Raw genomic sequence first — 22,690 nt, 5'->3', positions numbered from 1 at the left:
TATCAATGTTCTGCATAATCCTCTAAATAAACTGAGTAAGGAGTAGCTGGAGGTCATCTGGGGAGGTCATCTGGGGCAAGCCTAGTATGGAGTTCCAGGGAGGTCAATATGTGAAAGCACTCCGAAGTGATTCTAAGGAGCAAGGTCTTTGTTATCAGGGAAAGTATACCAGTTGTGGAGAGAATATGTGCTCACTTGCACTATGTTCTCCACCCTACTCTGAACCTTTCCAGTTGGTAAATGTGGCTCTATATTGCTGGCTAAGGAAGAATCAGTCAACCAACTACATAGAAGTTTCTTGGTACCAAGAGAGGAGTAATTTTTATTATTTCTCTTATTTCTCAACAGTTAATGTGCATGTAAATCATCTGGGGATCTTGTGAATATACAGATTCTAATTTAGTAGGGCTGGGGCAGGGCCTGAGATTCTAAATTCTAACAAGCTGATGCTGAGGCTGCTGGTCCATGGATTACCCTCTTTGAGGAGCAGAGCACTATAAGATCGAACTGAATACAGACAAATTCAGACTAAGAGAAAATTTAAGGAATAAAACAATCAGTGAACTACAGGAGTCCAAATTTTACATTAACACCAAGGTTTGTCTTATGAAGACAGAAAAATAATTATCAATCTATCTAACTTCCTGATACAGTCATGAGTCACTTAACAATGGGGATATATTCTGAGAAATGCATTGTTAGGCACTTTTGTTGTGTGAACATCATCACAGAGTGTACTAACACAAACCTAGATGGTATAGCCTATTATACAACTAGGCTACATGGTATAGCCTATTGCTCTTGGCTATTGTACAGCATGTTACAATACTAAATACTATAGGCAACTGTAACACAATGTTAAGTATTTGTGTATCTAAACATATCTAACCATAGGAAAGGTAATGTGTTGCACTATGTGACCTTACAATGGCTACAATATCACTAGGCAATAGGAATTTTTCAGCTCCATTGTAATCTCATGGGACCGCCATCATGTAAGAGTCTGTTCTTGACTCAAATGCTAATGTGGTGCATGACTATATAAATTTAAACATATCTATGAAAGAAACAGGTTAAAAAAAAGTTGCAGTTTTTCAAGATGAATTCTACAAGTTCAGGTAGGAGAGGGCAGAAGCGGAGGCATGATAGCACATGAACCTAGGGCTTGGAAAGAAAAAAAAGAAAGTAAACCACAGACCGTCATTAGAAAAGATGAATGGATTTGAAGGACTTCTGCAGATTTAGAATTGTTTCCCTTGTAATTCTGACATATCTGCTAATGAATTTCTTTCCTGCTTTGCAACTGTAGAATTTAATTTGAAAGAAGTGATAAAAGCAATATAAACCAAACCCTAATGGCATATGCATTATGCAAACAATTAATGTTTAATGCAAGACACTGAAGCTGTTCCCTCTTATTCCTCCTTTTTCTAATGTCCAGAAAACACTTTTAGTTCTGTTCACATTTATTTGAAGATTTCTGGTTATATTATTTGATATGAAATCGATACCACTAGATAACTACTCATTGTGTACACAGAAAACGATAATCTTCAAATCATCTGCCATGGAATTATCCTTCATTTTCATTTTCCAGCCATAGTGATCTTTCTTTAAGTCTCTTGAAATACTGTATAGCTAGTCATTTATTTTCAATACTAAAGAGTCTCATCATTTCCACTTTAAGGCTGAACAACTTAGAGCACATACAGATGGCATAACTTTCAGAGGACCTAGGAAATAGTTGATAGAGAAATAAGGCAGAAGGAATAGTAATTTGTCTACTCTGCTTATAGAACTACACTGTCTGAGACTGCAAGAAGGGTACAGGGTAATAGTATTTATATGCATACTAAAGTTAAGATCATAGGAGGGGTTGGTAGGGAAAGGTAACAAGAGAAGGTGACAAAGCTGGAATAAGAGGATTCATACTTGCTGCAATTACACTCAAGTCTTACATTAGGTAAATTGTTTGGAATTTTAAACTGGCTACCTTTTCTTATGGAACGCAGGGAGGTGGGCATAGGATACATGAGTAAGAAGGCATCATGTATTCTTTACCATTATCTTCCAGGGAAAATGCCTATTAATTGTTAGTACTGGGAAAGAAGGCATTATTTTCTTAAATATTTTCTTTTTGGAATTAACTAAATTATTCCAAATTATTTATCTGTTCACATGAGTATTACTCCCATATCATAAGGCCCTCTTTTTCACTGAAAGTATCCTATAGTAGAGGGCAAAATAGGCTGTCAAATGAATTGCAGAACTATTTGTAGCGAAAGGGGATTCAAATGGATACAAGAAAAGCCCTGAAATATGATTACTGTTGAAAGAATAAGAACTAGCTCTAAGTCACAATGGCTGTGGATTGTCTATATTGATTTTTGGTGTATTCTAACCCACTGTATGTGAGGTAAATGCACAAAATGTTAATAATGGCCAGGGAGTAAGTTAATGGGTAATTTTAAAATGTTCTTTTTGATTATTTTTGCATTTTCCATAAGTAATTTCAATCAGAATGTAAACAAGAAAAAAAATTTTTTAAATTCTCTCTACCCAAATGGCAAAACTTTCTCTTAATACATCTTTTCAGAACTGTATGTTACCTATGACTCTGAAAATAATTCCTGGTTTGTTCAAAATATTCCTTTTTTCCAAACGATCCCAAAATAAGTTCTGAAGGGATAAAGCTTTCAAATTGAACTTTTTCAAGAAAGCTGAACTTGGAGTTCTAAGATATTTTTGCCTTTATTCATATCCACAAAGAAAGTGTGAGACAATAGGCACCTACATCTATATAGGAGGATGTGAAGGCATCAAGAGGATGATTAGCTTCATCAGTGTGAAGGGAGAAACAAAATCCAAAAATGTGAAGCATAAAAATAATGTATTGATTCAAATTTGTAAATATGCCACTTTCATTTTTATTTTATCTACTTTTATCTTTCAAATTCACTCCCACATGAATGCAGTTTTAGGTTTACAGGTCTTCCTATTATTTTATATTATCATCACTTTATTCCTGCCTTCTTTACATTCTATTCTTTCTTAATGTTTTATTTTGAGCTGTTTCTACTTATTTCCTTAGTCATTTTATTACTGTCTTGATTTTTGAACTCACATACCTTAAAGCAAGTGATCCTCCAACTGGTTTGGAGTTTTATCCCACATGTTTCTGAAGGATACTGGCTAATGCTTAGTGATCCAGAGCAAGTTAGCAACATCTTTACACCTAGAGGGTTAGCAATGCCCACGAGTGCCACTGGTTATTACTGGAAGGCCTAAGGTAAAGGCAGAGGAGAAGAAAATAGGGAGAATCAAGGGAGCTGGGAGAAAGGAACCAGAGCAAAGGAAGATGGGTAGAGAGAAGGAGGTACTCAAAGGAGGGTCTTAGCCACAATAATTGGCTTCAAGGATATTCTTTACCAAAACACTGCCTGGGGGTGGTATTTATAACAGAAAAGAGGCTAATGAATACATTTACCTTTAAAGAAATGAAAATCATCTTACTTACTAAACATGGTAAAGATAACTTTTAGGATTCATAGAGTTTATCTTCCTGAATTACAGACAAAAGTGAGGAGGTATAAACTGGAAAATTCAGCATAGTTCTAAGACCATGCCACTTGTCTACAGAAGACTTTTGCTTCTTTAATTGTGATGTTCATATTGTATACACAGACATACTAACCATTCCTACTTTGAGATTTAACCATCTATGCAATGATTATCGCTTATGTCGCTTTTATATGTTACATATCTTGGAGAACTAGCAACCTTTTGCAAGAAAGAAACAATGCGAATTAGCTTCATGGCAGATAATCTCTTGGACTGTTTATAATGTGAGATACCATTTTTGATTTTTTTTTGGTGAAATAACAAAAAACAAATGCTCTCAAACAAAAGCATAAATAGGATACGAAATGGTAATTTTACATAAAAATTTTTTGATGAGTTGTACACGGTCAGAAAAGCTCATAGGGGCTAATTGCTCCCTTTGGCAACAAGAAAAGCTAACAGCAACCATTTTTTTTTTTTTTAAATTGAGCTGCTGCTAGCTCATGTAAAAATCATAGAACAATATTCTATTTGGAATAATTCTGCCTCAAATAATTTACTTTCTCACTCTCTCCCACTTTATATTACAAAGACTATAAAAACAGACTTCTTTGTCTCTGGTGTTTCATCTGCTGTAGCTGTTTGCTCTACTCTGGAAGTAAGAATTCTTTGTCATTTTATAGTAATCCTGTATGGCTACAAATTGTAAGATCAACACAGAATTTACTTTTTAGATGGGCAATAAGAAACTATTTCAAGCCAACAATGACATTGGGAAAAAAAAAAGAAACTAGAAGAGCCAGTGAAGCCATCACAAGAATAAAATAATTTTCTGTCTCGATAATATTTATTCTAATCAACACTGTAGAAGGAATCAATTTGAAAGAAAAAAATATAGGAGCCATTGGGAATTTGGTATTTAAGTTTTGGCTTTGCCAGTTTCAGAAGTATTCTAATCTAGTGAGATCAAGCTGAATGAAGTGAATCCAAGATAATCTTCCTGAGAAAGGATACATTAGTGGAAATGAAAAAACATAAGCTCAATCTCTCTACCATTTTATTTACACAGAAAATGAGAGTAGCAATTCAAATGTTAGCCTTTTTTCAGAGACAGTTTAAGAAAATGTATTTATAATAATAATAGTGATAATAATGGTTACTATCATTAAACATTTTAAAAAACAATTATCAAGGTTTTTTTTAAATGTGTGCCAAGTAGTTTACTAAGGTTTTCTACAACTAATTAATTTCTACAATTAATTTTTAATATAATTCTTACAACAACCTGCTGGGGTAAGTATTGTTGTAATTATCATAATTTTAGAGATGAGAAAACTGAAGCTAAAAAATTTAAGTGAGCTGCTCAAAGTTACACAGATGGAACTGGTACTAAAACCCAGATCACTCGAGCTTTGCTCAATGCCTGTAGCCTTAACCATTTGCTATGCTATCTCCAACATAAAAAGATAACTACTAAGAGATGATGGAATACAGGGGAGATTAATGAAGTATTTAATTACAAGAAAAAGGAAATTACAGGTTGATCATCCTTTATATGAAATGCTTGGGACCAGAAGTATTTTGGATTTTGATGTTTTTCAGATTTTGGAATATCTGCATATACATAATGAGATATTTTGTGGATGGGACCCAAGTCTAAACACAAAATTAATTTATGTTTCATATATATCCTATACACATAGCTAAAAGGTAGGTAATTTTAAACAATGTTTCAAATAATTTTTCTAAACAAAGTTTTAAGTGTGTTTTTACTGTGACCCTTCACATGAGGTCAGGTATAAAATTTTCTTCTTGTGATGCCATGTCAACATGCAAGATATTTCAGATTTTGGAGTACTTCAAATTCTGGATTTTTGAATTAGGGATGCCCAACCTGTATTTTTATGGCTAAATGTAGCTAAAAAAACCAAAACCAAAACCAAGTAAGAGACTCCATAACTCCATATCTCATGTACCCCATTAAAAAGGAATTGGCATGCTTAACAGCTCTGATAAACTGAAAAATTTTTTTAACATGCTTCTTCAATGATATCAACCTTGAATTAATAACCAATAACATAATAACAATGTATCATAGTTTGAAAATCACTAAGAGAGTAGATTTTAAGTCTCACCACAAAAATAATAATAAGTATGTGAGGTAATGCATGTGTTAATTAGCTCAACTAAGCCATTCTACAATGTGTACTACATATTTTAAAATATCATGTTGTACATGGAAAAACAAAAACAAAACCAAAAAAATCAACAACAGTTTCTAGGCAATTCAGAATTTACATTTGGGGTTCTTAGATTGGAATTTAGGCAGAAAAATGCTATTTAGTATTTGCTTTTAAGCTTTATGCAATCTCAGGCAACTTTGTGTGAGCTGCTGGGGCTCCAGAATTTTGAAATATGGCATCTTCTAGAGAATTAGAGGTTTCCCTCATGTCTGCTTTTCATGAAGCCCTTTACTGATGTTTGAGTTGAAAGCAGAACAGACCACCTCAACTTTATCCTTGTGTTGGGAATCTGCTCTTTTTTCTTAGACCATATAGATGTTTTCAACTAGAAAACATCTGGAAAACTTTCACACCAAGAATGTATGCTGTCTGGCATGTGTAGGAACAGAAGAATAAATTGAAGTATAGTGTTTTAATTTTATTCCTATATATTTATTTGTAAGCAAGAATTTCAAGGATAAACACTTGATGTGACAGATACCACACTTACCCTGATGTGATTATTATGCATTGTATGCCTGTATCTAAATATCTCATGTACCCCATAAATATATATACCTACCATGTATCCACTAATATTAAAAATAAAAAATTTAAAATAGAGAATTTTCATGTAACTTTTCTTTACCTCAAAAGTTTTAATCAAGATTGTGCCAGAAAATATACAGGTGCAGATTAACATGGTTATCTGTGAATGAAGTCATTTTGACAGTCATGGGGAAACAAACCTAACAGTTGCTGGGTGCTTGGGCTAAGCCAAAAATCTGAAGAAAAAAAAAACAAAAAAAACAAAAAAAAAACAAAAAACAAAAAACAAAAACCACAGTGTGAGTCTGATTATGTTTCAGAAAACCAAAATATTTACCTCGGACAGCATAGCCATCTTTTACTGATGCTGGGAAGGGGGGTAAATTGTCTTTTGCATATACATCTTGAGCAAGGACTCTCCCCATTCCATCTGAAGGAAGAGAAAAGAAGGAAAATGTAAATATCGAGAGCAATGGGTAAGCAGGCAGTCATAAACAAGATGGGCATGAGTGCTTGTCTGACACAGCTTGTAAATGGGCTCAGTTGGACCTCCTGATTTCTGTCCCAAGAAATAGGAGATAGAAGAGATGCATTCTGGTGCCTGAAATAAAAGATTATACTTAGTCAATTCATGGCAATGTTTGCAGAGATTATCTGAATATAAGGTGCTATAAAGTAATCAAAGATGTGTTCAGTTGATGTGTCAGTAATCCTTTAACTACCCAAATATTATTTTCTTTAAAAGGAAAGCCAACTTTAAACATTTTCATACCCACTGGCCTAGTAGTTCCACTTCTAGAAATCTATCCTAGGAAAATGGATAAATGTTTCTGTATATGTTTATTTCAGAGTTGCTTACAATAGAAAAAATGGAAAGAAACCAAACTATCAACAATATAGGTACTTAAATAAGAAATGATAGATTCTTAAGATAAAATATTATGGAGGCTAAAGTAATATTTATGAAGAATATTCACTGACACAGGAAAATTCCTATGATATATATTTTTACAATATGCAAAGTCAAATCTGCAGCATATAGTCTTAACTGTATTAAGATATATGTGTATATATCAACAGAAAAAGAAGGAAAGACCATACATGAAAATATAAAGCATTTATTACTTCAGAATGTTAGATTTATGGTTTTTATTCGCTTTGCTCTACTTTTCCAAAAATTTCCATGTTTTCTACAATGAATGCGTCATTTTTTAATCCTAAAGTTGTTTTTTTCTTAAGAAGAGAAAGGTTAAAAAAAAAAAAGGAAGGAACGTCCCGGTCATTCCATTTGAGTTTTAGCCTTTGATTTTGGCTTCATTAATTGAAATAATTTAGTGCCTATAAGAAGAGCACTAGTAACCTTTTGTGTGAAGTAAGTATTCAGACTACTCTGGATGAAAATCACTTTTGGCCCAGAAATTTGAACTAGTGCCAACAAGAATAAAAATTTCAGGAATCATAACCAATTCCTTAAATCCTCTAGTCAGAAACTGTCTTTATTGCTAATTTTAAAAAAGGAAAGCAAAAATAAATGAGGTTAAAAAAAGAGGAAGAGGAAGGAAGAAAAGAAACCAAGACAAGTAATATAGGACTTGATTTACATGAAGTATTTGTACAATTTATAAAATTTCATTGTTTCCAGAGCTGGATAAGTGAGTCTGTATTTTTTATCTTTGACCTTCTTAGCCACCTAGGGTCTCTGATTTCCAGATCCTAGGACCTAGAAGTAAGTGTAGAGAGATTTTTAAATTTATATTCTGACCATCTGATTTTCAAATTTCTATTCTGAATATCACTATATTCTACAGTGATATTGACTCTTCCCTTTTGGCACTTGAATTGGAAGGGAGAACTTAGCAGATTTTAGCTTCAGATACTCCTAGGATGTTGAAGCCATTCTGGAGCTATACTGGAGGTTTGGGCCATACTATGTAAGACTAGGGAAGTGGTGGGACCATAGGGTCTAGTTTGTATTCACATATATAACATTAACTCCCAAATGAAACTGAAACTATATAGTCCCTGGTGGTGGGCCCAGTGGTGCTTGTCCAGGATCACAGTAAGCCTCATGGGATGGTTCCTTATGTGGAAGTAGTTTGTCCTGGCACTGGGGGGTGTAGATCAAAATGTAAGCTCTACATCAGCTCAGAATCTACATGAATGACTTTGCTGGGATTTTGAATAGTGCACTAATAGTGGTTAATAATCAGAGATAGCACAAGGGCTGAGTTTTTCTGGTGGCTAGCCCCAATGATATAGTAAATGTTTATTAACATTGTATGAAGTACATATATAATCTCACTTAATCCCATGAAAATCTAGTAGAGCAATGTTATGTTCATTTTACAGGTGAAGGAAGAGAGTTTTTTTTTTTTTTTTTTTTTTGAGACAGAGTCTTGCTCTGTTACCCAGGTTGGAGTGCAGTGGTGCGATCTCGGCTCACTGCAAGCTCCGCCTTCCGGGTTCACGCCATTCTCCTGCCTCAGCCTCCAGAGTAGCTGGGACTACAGGCACCCGCCACCATGCCTGGCTAATTTTTTGTATTTTTAGTAGAGATGGGGTTTCACCGTGTTAGCCAGGATGGTCTCGATCTCCTGACCTCATGATCTGCCTGCCTCAGCCTCCCAAAATGCTGAGATTACAGGCGTGAGCCACCGTGCCCGGCTGGAAGAGATGTTTAAATACAGTAAGTCCTTACTCACAGCAATATATTTCACAGGTGGCTAAGGTAAGATGGAAAAACTAGATTTTAGAACTTTTCAGCCATACTACCACCATAGTAATAACTACTACCACTCATGTTCCCTCTACCCACTGCTCTTCCTTTATATCCCTCACATTTACAAAGTTGCGAGTTAAAAAAATTAAACATAATTACCATATAAACCAGCAATTCCATTTCTAGGTATACATCCAAAGCATTAAAAGCTGGGACTTGAACACATATTTGTACACCCATATTCACAACATTATCCACAATAATCAATGGTGGAAGCAACTCAAGTATCCATTGACAGATGAATGGATAAGCAAAGTATGGTATATACATACAGAAATATTATTTAGCCTTAAAAAGGAAGGAAATTCTGACTATGCTACAACATGGATGAATCTTGAGGACATTCTGCTAAGTGAAATAAGCTGACCACAAAAAGACAAATATTTTATGATTCCACTTACATGAGGTACATAGAGTAGTCAATTCACAGAGATAGAAAGTAGAATGGTGGTGGCAGGTGCTGGGATGAGGAGGGAAAGAAGAGTTAGTGTTTAATGAGTATAGAGTTTCAGTTTGGGAAGACCAAAGAGTTCTAGACATGGCTGGTGGCGATGGTTACAGAACAATGTGAATGTGCTTAATGCTATTGAACCATACACTTAAAAATGGTTAAAATAGTTAAGTTGTATGTTATGTATATGTTATCACTACAGACACCATCACCAACAAGAAAAAACTGCAAATCTGTTTGCCTAAGAATCAACAGTTAGCATAGTCACTTTTCCACCCTAAGTTCTTGCCAGTAGCCCCAAAGAAACAGGCTCAGCATGGCTCTCTTTCTTCCAATATTCTAAGACAGCGGCTTTATATTTAATATGCTAAGTTTGAAAGACAGTTGATACTGACAGCTGTATTATAGATCTCACAGTGTCTTGAAATGCACATGAATGAATTATTTGAATACTCTGAGGAGAGGAATAATGATTATCTTCTGCTTTTGCAAGATTTAGATACGTGGAAGTAGAATAAAGTGGAGTAAGGTCTCACTGACAATTTGGATAAAAGAATATCAGCTCACTTGATTTCTGTCTTGAATGCCTGAGTTGTTCATATATCTTACTGTGCAATTCCATTCTGGAAGGTTCCTATGGTATAGAATCTACTCAATAATAATTTGATAACATTTGATTCTGGAATCTAAAAACTTTGTTCTGGTAGTTTGCAATAATATTTATTCCCCATTCTAACATACACATAAATACTAAAAAATAACCCTCAAGTTTCTGAGGAGGCTCAAATGAGAAAAATGTACGTATGACAAGGAATAATGTAAAATGCTACAACCCACCAAAACTTTAGTAGGCTAAAAATTAATAAACATATCCTATTATAATAATTCTGCAGTGCTAGTTTAAGAATCGTTTAGCACAATGTGGGAAATATTTATACTGCGATTCACCTTTATTTCTGACAAATGTCCAGTTTCTGATACAAAGTATGATTTGTCACATCTTAAACATTCTGGGCTTTTTCTAGTCTGTGCTTTTGCACATCATGTTGCATTGGACAGGAATGCTTTTTTTCTTTCCTTTTTCTCCTTCTAGTAAGTATCATGCATTCTTCAAGGTTCAGCTCAATGTTACCTCTTTGGTCTTCTGTCTCTTACCAAGGCCAACAAGTTCACTGACTGATTTGCTCATCCATTCATCAAACACTGGGAACCTAATATATGCTAGACACTGGAGACAAAAATACCGATAAGGCTTGGCTGATGTCCTCAAGGAATTCACAAGCACAGTGCGTGAGAGAAAGAGAAAGATAGAGAAATAGAGATGATTACAAGATAGTATGACATAGACAGTGGCAGGAAAATGTACAGGGTGATATGGGAGACATACAGAAGATCACCTAACCAAAAACTTGTGGAACATCTAGAAAATCTTCCTGGAAGAGATAAACACCTGAGCTGAGTTTTAAAGGGTAACTCAAAAACAGGTAGGAGAGGCGGGCATTTTAGACACATGAAACAGGATCAAGGGAGTTTAAACCTAATTTTGTAAAAATGGGAATCCAATGAGGGATTTTTAAGCAGACTAATGACTTCAAGTTAATTTATTAGCATAATTTAAGTCTCTTGAAAGGCAATGAGATCTGTCTTTTCGGAACTTCTTTGGTGATAAAACAGATAATTGGTTGGAGGGACTATATTTACTCTTAATATTTGCATAAGATTTGTAACCATCTATTTTTGCACACTTTTCATATTGTATTGTGGCTGTTTGTGAAATTGTGTTGACTTCTGCATCAGGCTTTGAATTCTTTGTTGTCACAGTATATATCATTCATCTTTGTAACCCTAGTATCAAGCACAGTGTTTGGTATGTAAAAGGCACTCAGTAACTGTTTGAATGACTGAGTCAATGAATGAGTGCATTAATGATTATGACTATGAGAAAATATCAGATAAGTAGAGAAAAAGGTCATATCAATCAAATACAACCAGCTTCGACCAAAGAGGATATAAAATAGAGAAGGATATTTTGCTAATCTCTAATCTCATTTCTTTGAAGCTGTACCCCTCTCTCTAGCCAAGTCATGTTTCTGTATATACTTGCTCACCTCCATGCATATGGTCAAGGCTTCCCTAAACCCAGACTGTTATTTTCCTTTTTGTTGCCAGTCTACATTCATTATCTATATCAAGACTTCATTCAAGATAGTAAGTTCTCCTTGATCATTGCCACTCTGAATACTACTCATGTATATATTTTTTGTCAACTATATATTCAATTGTAATATATCAGTGTATTAGTCTGTTCTTGCACTGCTATGAAGAAATACTGTGACTGGGTAATTTATAAAGATAAGAGGTTTAACTGGCTCACAGTTCTGTCGGCTGTACAGGAAGCAGAGTGGCTTTTTCTTCTGGGGAGGCCTCAGGAAACTTACAATCATGGCAGAAGACAAAGGGAGAGTGGCACTTCACATGGCCAGAGAAGGAGCAAGAGAGAGAGGGGGCAGGTGGCACACACTTTTAAACAACCAGATCTCAAGAGAATTCACTATCATGATGACAGCACAGCTCCAGTAACCTGCCACTAGGCCCCACCTCCAGCACTGGGAGTTACATTTCAACGTGAGATTTGGAGGGCGGGGGCATAGATCCAAATACTATCAATGAGTTAGCAACTGTTTGCAAAATTGACATGTAAGAGGTCTCACGTTGGTGTATGTGGTTCCTCAAGCTTTTGAAAAAAATGCAATTTTTATTTCCTTTCTGTCTACTCAAAGCAAAAATATAGGTCTTACTCAAAATGTCTTTTTCTATTCTGGACTTCCAGAGCAGTTTGTACTTTTATTTAAGTTCGATTCTTCTTAAAAACCAAGGGTAAACTGAAAAGAAGTGAAAACAAATGCCACACAAAAACTTGAGCATAATTATTTTTAACATCATTTTTCATAATAGCCAAAAGATGGAAACCTAAATATCCATCAACGAACAAACTGTGATATATCTGTGGTATATCTTATACAATGAAACATTACATAGCCATAAAAAGAAATGATGTATTTCTGAAAACTACTAAACATTGCTGAAAGAAATAACAGAGACAAGTAAATGGAAAGACAGCCTGTGTTCATATTGTTAATGTTCATACTACCCAAAGCAATCTACAAATTAAGTTCAATCCTATCAAAATCCCAAGGATGTTTTTTATAAAAACAGAAAAGCTCATCCTGAAATTTATATGCAATCTCAAGGGACTCCAAATAGCCAAAACAATTGTGAAAAAGAACGAAGTTGGAGGAGTCATATTTCCTGATTTCAAAACATATTACAAAGCCACAGTAATCAAAACAGTATGGTACTGGCATAAACAGACATATAGATCAATGGAATAGAATAGAGAACTTAGAAATAAACCTTCATGTGTATAGTCAAGTGATCTCTGATAAGGGTGCCAAGACCACTCAATGGGGAAAGGACAGTCTCTTCAACAAATGGTGCTAGGAAAATCAGATACCCAAATGCAAAAGAATAAAATTGGACTCTTAAAATTATACCATATACCTCTACAAGGAAAACTACAAAACACTGCTGAAAGAAATCATAGATGACACAAATGGAAACATATCCCATGCTCATGGGTGGGTAGAATCAATATTGTGAAAATGACCACACTTCCAAAAGCAATGCACAAATTCAATGTAATTTGCATCAAAATACCACCATCATTCTTCACAGAACTAGAAAAGACAATCCTAAAATTCATATAAAACCAAAAAAGGAGCCCACACAGCCAAAGCAAGACTAAGCAAAAAGAACAAATCTGGAGACATCACACTACCTGACTTCAAACTATACTGTAAGGCCGTAGTCACTAAAATGGCATGGTACTGGTATAAAAATAGGCACATAGACCAATGAAAGAGAATAGAGAACCCAGAAATAAACTCAATACTTACAGCCAACTGATCATTGAGAAGGCAAACAAAAACATAAAGTGGGGAAAGGACACCCTATTCAACAAATGGTGCTGGGATAATTGGCAAGTCACATGTAGAAGAATGAAACTGGATCCTCCTCTCTCACCTTACGCAAAAATCAACTCAAGTTGGATCAAGGACTTAAGCCTAAGAACTTAAACTATAAAAATTCTAGAAGATAACATCAGAAAAACCCTTCTAGACATTAGCTTAGGCAAAGACTTCATGACCAAGAATCCAAAAGCAAATGCAAGAAAAACAATGATAAATAGGTGGGACTTAATTAATCTAAAAAGTTTCCGCACAGCAAAAGAAACAATCAGCAAAGTAAACAGACAACCCACAGAGTGGGAGAAAATCTTCACAATTTACACATCTGACAAAGGACTAATATCTAGAATCTACAAGGAACTTAAGCAAATTAGCATGAAAAAACAATCCTGTCAAAAAATGGGCTAAGGACATGAATAGACAATTCTCTAAAGAAGATATACAAATGGCCAACAAATATATAAAAAAAATCGTCAATGATCAGGAAAATGCAAATCAAAACCACAATGTGATACCACCTTACTCTTGCAAGAATGGCCATAATGAAAAAATAAAAGAATAATAGATGTTGGTGGGGATGTGGTGAAAAGGGAACACTTTTACACTGCTGGTAGAAATGTAAACTTGTACAACCACTATGGCAAACTGTGTGGAGACTCCTTAAAGAACTAAAAGTAGAACTACCATTTGATCCAGCAATCCCACTACTGGGTATCTACCTAGAGGAAAAGAAGTAATTATACATAAAAGATACTTGTACATGCATATTTATAGCAGTACAACTTGCAATTGCAAAAATATGGAACCAGCCCAAATGCCCACCAATCCATGAGTGGATAAAGAAATTGTGGTATATGTATATCACAGAATACTATTTAGCCAAAAAAGGAACGAAATAATGGCATTTGCAGCAACCTGGATGGAACTGGAGACCATTATTCCAAGTGAAGTAATTCAGGAATGAAAAACTAAACATTGTATGTTCTCACTTACAAGTGGGAGCTAAGCCATGAAGATGCAAAGGCATAAGAATGATACAGTGGACTTTGGGGACTTGGGGGAAAGGGTCAGAGGCAGGTGAGGGATAAAAGAATACAAATTGGGTACAGTGTATACAGCTTGGGTGATGGGTGCACCAGAATCTCACAAATCACCACTAAAGAACTTACTCATGTAAACAAACACCACCTGTTCCCTAATAACCTATGGAAATTAATAATAAGAAGAAGACAGTGAAAAAAACAACAAAGAAAATTAACTCAACCTGCATTAAAGACCTAAATGTAAGACCTAAAGCTATAAAACTAGAAGAAAACAGGAAGTAGTTCGTGACGTTCAACGTGGCAATGATTTTTTTTTGCATATGACACCAAAAACATAGGCAACTAAAGCAAAATAGACAAATGGGACTACATCTAACAGAAATATTTTGTGCATCAAAGAATGCAATCAACAGAGTAAAAAGGCAACCTATGAAATGAGAGAAAATAATTGCAAATCATATATCTAGTAAGAGTTAATATCCAGAATACATAAAGAGCTCTTACAACTCAACAACAAAAAACAAATCACATGAATTTAAAATAAAAAAAGACTTGAATAGACATTTTCCCAAAGATGCTATACAAATAGTCAATGAGAATATAAAAAGATGCTCAATATCAGTAATTGTCAGAAAAATGAAAGTCAAAATCACAATGAGAACATCACCTTACTTATTAGGATAGCTACCATCAAAAAACCCAGAAAAGTTTTGGCATGAATAAGGAAACTGAAAGCCTTGTGCACTGCTGGTGGGGCTATAAAATGGTGTCACCACTTGTAAAATAGTATGGAAGTTCCTCAAAAAATTAAAAATAGAACTATCACATGGTCCAACAACCCCACTTCTGGGTATGTATTCAAAAGAATTAAAAGCAAGGTCTTGAAGAGATATTTGCACACCCATGTTCATAGAAACCATATTCACAATAGCCAAGAGGTGGAAGCAACTCAAATGTTCATTAATAGGTGAATGAATAAACAATTAAAGTAGTCAAATTAATAGAAAAAAAGTAGAATGATAGTTATCAGATGCTAGAGGGAGGTGTAAAAGAAGAGTTATTTAATGGATATAGAGTTTTGAATTTGTGAGTTGAAACAATTCTGAAGATCTGTTTCACAAAAATATGAATATACTTAACATTACTGAACTTAAAAATGGTTAAGATGATAAATTTTGTGTCGCGTTTTTACCACCACAACAAAAAAGGAATGAATTACTGATACATGCTGTAACATGGATGAATCTTGAAAATATTAAGCTAAGTGGAAGAAGCCAGTTACAAAAGACCACGTATTATATGATCCTACTTATATGAAATGTCCCAAATAGGCAAATTTATAGAAACAGAAAGTAGACTAGTGGTTTATTTAGGGTTAGATATGAAGATGAGGGGATAGGAGGATGATTGCTAAAAGCGACAGGCATTCTTTTTGAATTAATGAAAATGTTCTAAAATTGTGGTGATGGCTACACATGTCTGAGTATACTAAAAACACTGAATACTTTGAATTGTATAGTATATGAATTATATCTTCTAAAATTGTGGTGATGGCTACACATGTCTGAATATACTAAAAACACTGAATACTTTGAATTATATCTTGATAAGTTTTTTTTAAAGGCAAGAAGAAGAGCTGTTTTAAAGAAGAATATTTCATTCCTATATGTGATATTTAGAAAAGTCATATTTATAGCACACATATACCATCTTGTCTTTTGTTAATATTATTAATATAAAATTTACAATATATATAACCAACCAGCTTTTCATTTTCAACTCACACTATATATAGTGGTTGCTATATTTAAGTTAATTAGATCCCTAGTGGATTAGTCCTGATTTTGGAGTTGGTATAAAGTCAACTTGTCAGCAAAGATTTAAGTCTCCTCAAAGAGAAAAGCACGCATGACCTCAAGTTTTGGTCTGAGAGCTTAAGGGAAGGGAAAAAAATCTGGACAGAAATAGGCAATCAAGTGGAAAATGGTAAGGGCTCCCAGTCAGCAGCAGATACAAAAGGAATCTTGAAGGAATAAATGCCAGATATACCTCTCTGCAAGCTGCGATATCCACATCTCTCATTAAAGTTTAGGATTAAACAATTTTCTAGCTTTTCCAACCCATCAGTATTAGACTTCATTCAATGTCAAACCAGATGATCCATTTGGAACGTAAAGAGAATATAATAGTACTGCAAATTACTTCACCACATGGGACTGTCTCTCTTGCATACGTATAGATACTTACATAGATGTGAAACCATCCCTTCCCTTTGCCCATAGGTAGAAGCTAAGCAGTAGTGTTGGATAAATCTTGTGCTTGTGACTTTAGAAAGGTATCCTAAGGCTTCAAACTTAAATGGGAACCAGGGAGCAGTAACTTCTCACCTGGATATTATGACTGTTTTAAGTTTAGCATTTGGCAGAGAAACAGCAGTGAGCAGCTGAAGCAGTGGGAGCCAAAGGGCTTACTGAAAAATGTAATTTCAGAAAAACATAAGCAAAATTTCCTTTTACCAGTTGCCCCATTCCAGGAAGAGCCCCATTTATAATAAGCAAAAGATGGCTTTCCCAATAGGTGATTAATATAACTAATATGCTTGCTTAGGAACATTTGATGTTGGGAGTTTGCAGCTTTTCACAGACTGCTGTGAGCATTTCATTTTGCTGAAGGTTACGCTGTGTGCCAAGAAGCTATGGTCCTGCTTTCATGGTCTGACTAGATAATGTTCATTCTGTTCTACGTTCTTCCACACACTGTATTGCATAAATTCTGTAAAATAATGTCTTCAATTTGATGAAGATGAAGACCATAAACACATATGCATATTTATGGATTCTACAGAGTGTCAGAAATCTTAAAGGCAAGGCTATGTAACACTGGGCACCCTGGGCCATATATACAATTAAGTGATCTCAGGCGGTAGACAAGAAGAAAGAGTGGAAAAAGACTGGCTGATACATTGTTTTGTGTGCCATGCTTACTTGTGCTGCAAGATAACAGTGGCAGTCTGGTTGGATCAAAAAGGGTAGTCTTTTTATGTTGTTAGTACTACACATATAAAATTCAGTTTTCCACATGATAACAGTGATGAATGAATTCCCCACTAGCTGGAGTACTGGCTTTTTAAAACTGAGACGACTGGCCTGAGGTATCTTTAGAAAAAGTCTTTACATATTCAAATGGCTGACAATGGACATACACACAAGAAAAATACAGACAGGGAACTATGTCTAAAGTTGAGCATAATTTGTGAGCATTGAGCTCAAATATATTCTCTAAAGGGGAAAAATTAATAGTTAATTTGTTTGGTTGGGCATTTATTCTGACACAGATAATACAGATGTTTCTTGATTTACAATGAGGTTACACCCTGATAAACCCATTTTAAGTTGAAAACATGTGGCAAGTCAAAAATGCATTCAAATAGAGCTAAGAGAGTGAACATCAGAGCCTAGCCTTGCCTAACCTTACATGTGCTCAGGATGCTTACATTAACATATATTTGGGCAGAATCATCTAACACAAAGCCTATTTTATAATAAAGTGTTGAATATCTCAGGTACTACATATCAACAGCCCACAAAAATATCAAAATGCAAAATTTGAAGTATATTGAAATTGTGATGGTTTTACACAACTGTAAGTAAAAAAACAAAACAAAACAAAACAAAACCCACAAGTCAAACTATCATAAGTCAGGGACTGTCTATACTTTCTTCTTGCTGTCCAAGTTAAGATGTTAGAACAACTGAAAGGCTTTTGATATAAGAGTGAAAAGCATTCTAATTTCTCAAAGTCACTTATCAAAATAATCCCACAGTTATAAAGTTCCCTGTGTAGTTAGCTCTAAGAGGCTTTTTAGAAAGTTAAGGGAGAGCTCTAAGTTCAGTGGTCCAGGAAATTGATTCCTTGTCATCACTTTGGCTAACCAAGATCTATCATTTATATAAATCGAGAGTGGAGAAAGAGTGTGGTAGGTAATAGAATGCTGAAAGGGAAAGATACTACCTAAGACTTTCAATTATAAAATGTGGACATAAATCCATCTGCTATTGATTATAAATTCTTCAAAAGTTTACTAATGCCCATTGTAACGGCACTGATGCTGCAACATTTAAAAGCCACCATTATACATAATCTATGTGAGAGGTTACTGAAAGATCTTTTTTTCACATAACAAGTATTCACTGTGCTTACCAAAAGAGCTGAAAAGGCAATCTCAAAACATGTATCTACTCTGCTAAAATGACCATCAGTAGGAACAATATTAACTAAGGTGAAGGATTAAGAGGGTTACTACGAAAGGTGAAGCATGTACAGATTTGAGTTTCTACATCATTAAAAAAATGTTAAAGTGAATTACAGGGATACCTTAGAGATATTGCAGAGTTAGTTCAAGACTACTGCAATAAACTGAATATTGCAGTACAGTGATTTACACCATTTTTTTGGTTAGCTAGTACATGTAAGAGTTATGTTTATGCTATTCTGTAGCCTATTAAGTGTGAAATAGTATTATGTGAAAATAACAATGTACATACCTTAATTTAAAAAATACTTTATTGCTGAAAATGCTAACAGTTATCTGAATCTTCAGCTAGTTGTAACGTTTTCGCTGGTGGAGGGTCTTGCCTCCATGTTGATGGCTGCTGACTGATCTGGGTGGTGGTTGCTTGTGGCTGGGGTGGCTGTGGTAATTTCTTAAAATAAGACAATAACGAAGTTTGCTGTACTGATTGACTCTTTCCTTCATGAAAGATATCTCTAACATGCAATGCTGTTTGACAGCATTTAATCCACAGTAGAACTTCTTTGAAAATTGGAGTCAATCCTCTTAAATCCTGCTGCTACTTTACCAACTAAGTTTATGTAATATTCTAAATCCTTGGTTGTCATTCCAACAATGTCCACAGCATTTTTATTAGTAGATTCCATCTTAAGAAGCCCCTTTCTTTACTCATCCATAGGAAGTAACTCCTTATCTGTTCAAGTTTCATCATGAGATTGCAGCAATTCAGTCACATCTTCAGGTTGGATCTCTAATTCTAGTCCCCTTGCTATTTTGATGACATCGTAGTTACCTCTTCCACTGAAGCATTGAACTACTTAAAGTCATCGATGAAGGTTGGAATCAACTTCTTTTCAACTCCTGTCAATGTTGATATTTTGACCTCCTCCCGTGAATCATAAATGCTCTTAATGACATCTAGAATGGTGAATCCTTTCCAGAAAGTTTTCAGTTTACTTTGCTCAGATCCACTATAGGAATCACTATCTATGGCAAGTATAGCCTTATAAAATGTATGTCTTAAATAATAACACTTGAATATTGAAATTACTCCTTGATCTACGGACTACAGAGTGGATGTTGTATTAGCATGCATGAAAACAACATTAATCTTGTATATCCCAATCAGAGCTCTTGGATGACTAGGTGCAATATCAATAATAGTTATATTTTGAAAGAAATCTTTTTGTCTGAATAATAGGTCTCAAGAAAAGACTTAATATAATCAGTAAACCAAGCTGCAAAAAGATGTACTATCATCCAAGCTTTGTCATTTATAGAGCACAGGCAGGGAAGATTTAGCATAATTCTTAAAGCTACTAGGATTTTTAGAATGGCCAATGAGTATTGGCTTCAACTTAAAGTCACCAGCTACTTTAGCCCCTATCAAGAGAATCAGCCTGTCCTTTGAAGACAGGAATTAATTTTTCCTCTATAGCAATGAAAGTCCTAGAAGGCATCTTCTTCCAATATATAAGACTGTTTCATCTACATTGAAAACCTGTTGCTTAGCATAGTCACCTTCATCAGTGACCTTAGATAGATCTTCTGGATAACTTGCTGTTGCTTCTACGTCAACATTTGCTGCTTCACCTTGCATTTTTATATTATGGAGATGTATTCTTTCCTTAAAGCTCATAAGCCAACCTCTGCTGGCTTCAAACTTTTCTTCTATACCTTTTTCACCTCTCTCAACCTTCACAGAATTGAACAGAGTTAGGGCCTTGCTCTAGATTAGGCTTTGGCTTAAGGGAATGCTGGTCTACTGCACTTTTAATTTCCTTAAAGAATTTTTCCTTTGCATTCACAACTTGGTTGTAGCACCAGTGGCCTATGTTTCTGGCTCTCTTGGCTTTTGATATGCCTTCCTCACTAAGCTTAATCACTTCCAGCTTTTGATTTAAAATGAGAGACATGCAATTTTTCCTTTCACTTGAATACTTAGAAGCCATTGTAGAGTTATTAAATGGCCTACTTTCAATATTGTTGTGTCTCAGAGAATAGGGAGGCCCAAGGAGAGAGAGAAAGGGGAACAGCCGATTGGCAAAACAGTCAGAATTCACAGGTTTATCGATTAAGTCTGCTATCTTATAATGGGTGCAATTTGTGGTGCCCCTGAATAACAGTAGTAAAAACAAAGATCACTGACTACAGATCACTGTAAGAGATATGAAAATAACGAAGTGTGAATTATTGTGAGCATTACCAAAATGTGACACAGTGACATAAACGAACACATGCTGTTGGAAAAATGGTGCCAAGAGACTTGCTCGATGTAGGACTGCCACAAACCTTCAATTTGTTAAAAAAAAAAAAAGGAATATCTGCAAAGTCAATAAAGTGAGGTATGCATGTATAATATTCATAAAGAAAGTTTCACGGCTATTTATGAGATACTAAAATAAACATTTAACATGGCGGATGCCCTCAGGTCTATTCCAGTATAATTTATTCCTTACATCTTTATTTGAAAGACCAACTAGACAAAACTTCAGTGTACTGCAGGTCTTGCTTATGTATTACAGGCTTTATATATTTGTAGACTGAAAAAGATTAAATCATTTAGGGGTTAAGATCTCCTTTATTGAAAACCAGTACATTCATTAATCTAGTTACTCCAGAAGTTGTGTTAATGGAATAATAAAATTCCTATGCTTACAAAATACATAGCTTTCTCAAAGCGCTACCGTGTTGTGCACTTTGAAAAGTGTTGTGCACTTTTTTCCATCTAAAGATGCTCATTATCTGGCAATATGATGAGTAAGAGAAACCATTACAGTTCTTATGTCATAAAATAAAATAAGCTTTATGTAAGGTTACAGAGTTTGGAATAAATACAAATGTTATGATTACCAGAAATGATTAAGCCATGATTTAGTGGTACAAAAAGATGCAATGGAATTGGTAATGAATTAGTTATTAAGTTGGGTTGGTGTTTCATGTTTATTTTATCACTACAACTTCCATCTCTGTTACATATATTCATTTCTATGTATAAAACATTAAACTTTTAAAATAACTGTGTAAATATAAAAAGCATTTAACTTAACATGAAAGGGGTACTTTTTTAGGAGGAATAATTTTTAAAAATATCTAAAATGTCCTTGAGGTCACAGAAAATGCTTCAATTGAGAGCAAATGCTTACTTTTTTCAGTACTTAATGATGAAAACCTTGCCACACCCTGGTCAAATGAGTAGGATATCACTTATAAATGGGTAGCACTTACGTCCAATGGGTGAATTTGTTGGTCAGGATTTTGTGCAAAGAAAGAAAGAAAATGTTCACTCTGTAGTCTCAATAATTTAAATTCTTCTTTAATGGTAATTTCTCAGTCACTGTCCTATAATTTTGAACCACGTACTTTTCTGTTTGAACCCTGGATCTTAGTATTCTAAAAATAATTGTTAAGTTTTTTCCAACAATGACTGGTCCTGTGTTAGAATATTACTGTGGCCATTAATTAAAAAAAAACAAAGTTTATATGCAGGAAATATTTTATAAAATAAAAAACAAAATAAAATGCATGATGAAACAGAGCTCCTGGATGGGATGTAAGAAGAAATACATACCAATATGCCAACTAAGATACTGACTTTGAAGAAATACTGGTGGCTTATTTCCGTATTGCTAAAATGAAAGTAAGGAAATTAGCAAGGCATTATAGTCACAGGGTTGCAACAGTATTACCAAATCACTCACTGTTATATCCAAATGTTAAGATATTAATGGTTTGTATTTTTTTTTTTTTAGGAAGTTAACCAAGG

The 22,690-nt window shown here is 34.6% G+C and overlaps 1 protein-coding gene across 16 annotated transcripts in view; it reads right to left on the bottom strand.

Annotated features, from left to right (window-relative positions):
• The window catches only part of GPHN (gephyrin), a 700,118-nt gene that overhangs the window by 83,509 nt on the left and 593,919 nt on the right, over positions 1-22,690 (bottom strand). For all 16 annotated transcript variants that reach the window (XM_003263586.4, XM_004087163.3, XM_030812325.1 and 13 more), the window contains one exon: positions 6,670-6,762. In XM_003263586.4, coding sequence (XP_003263634.1) covers positions 6,670-6,762 — 93 coding nt within the window. The remainder of the gene's footprint in view (positions 1-6,669; positions 6,763-22,690) is intronic.

Source organism: Nomascus leucogenys, chromosome 1a (assembly GCF_006542625.1).
Source record: "Nomascus leucogenys isolate Asia chromosome 1a, Asia_NLE_v1, whole genome shotgun sequence".
Classification (NCBI taxonomy): domain Eukaryota; kingdom Metazoa; phylum Chordata; class Mammalia; order Primates; family Hylobatidae; genus Nomascus; species Nomascus leucogenys.
This window is presented reverse-complemented; position numbering and strand designations above follow the sequence as displayed.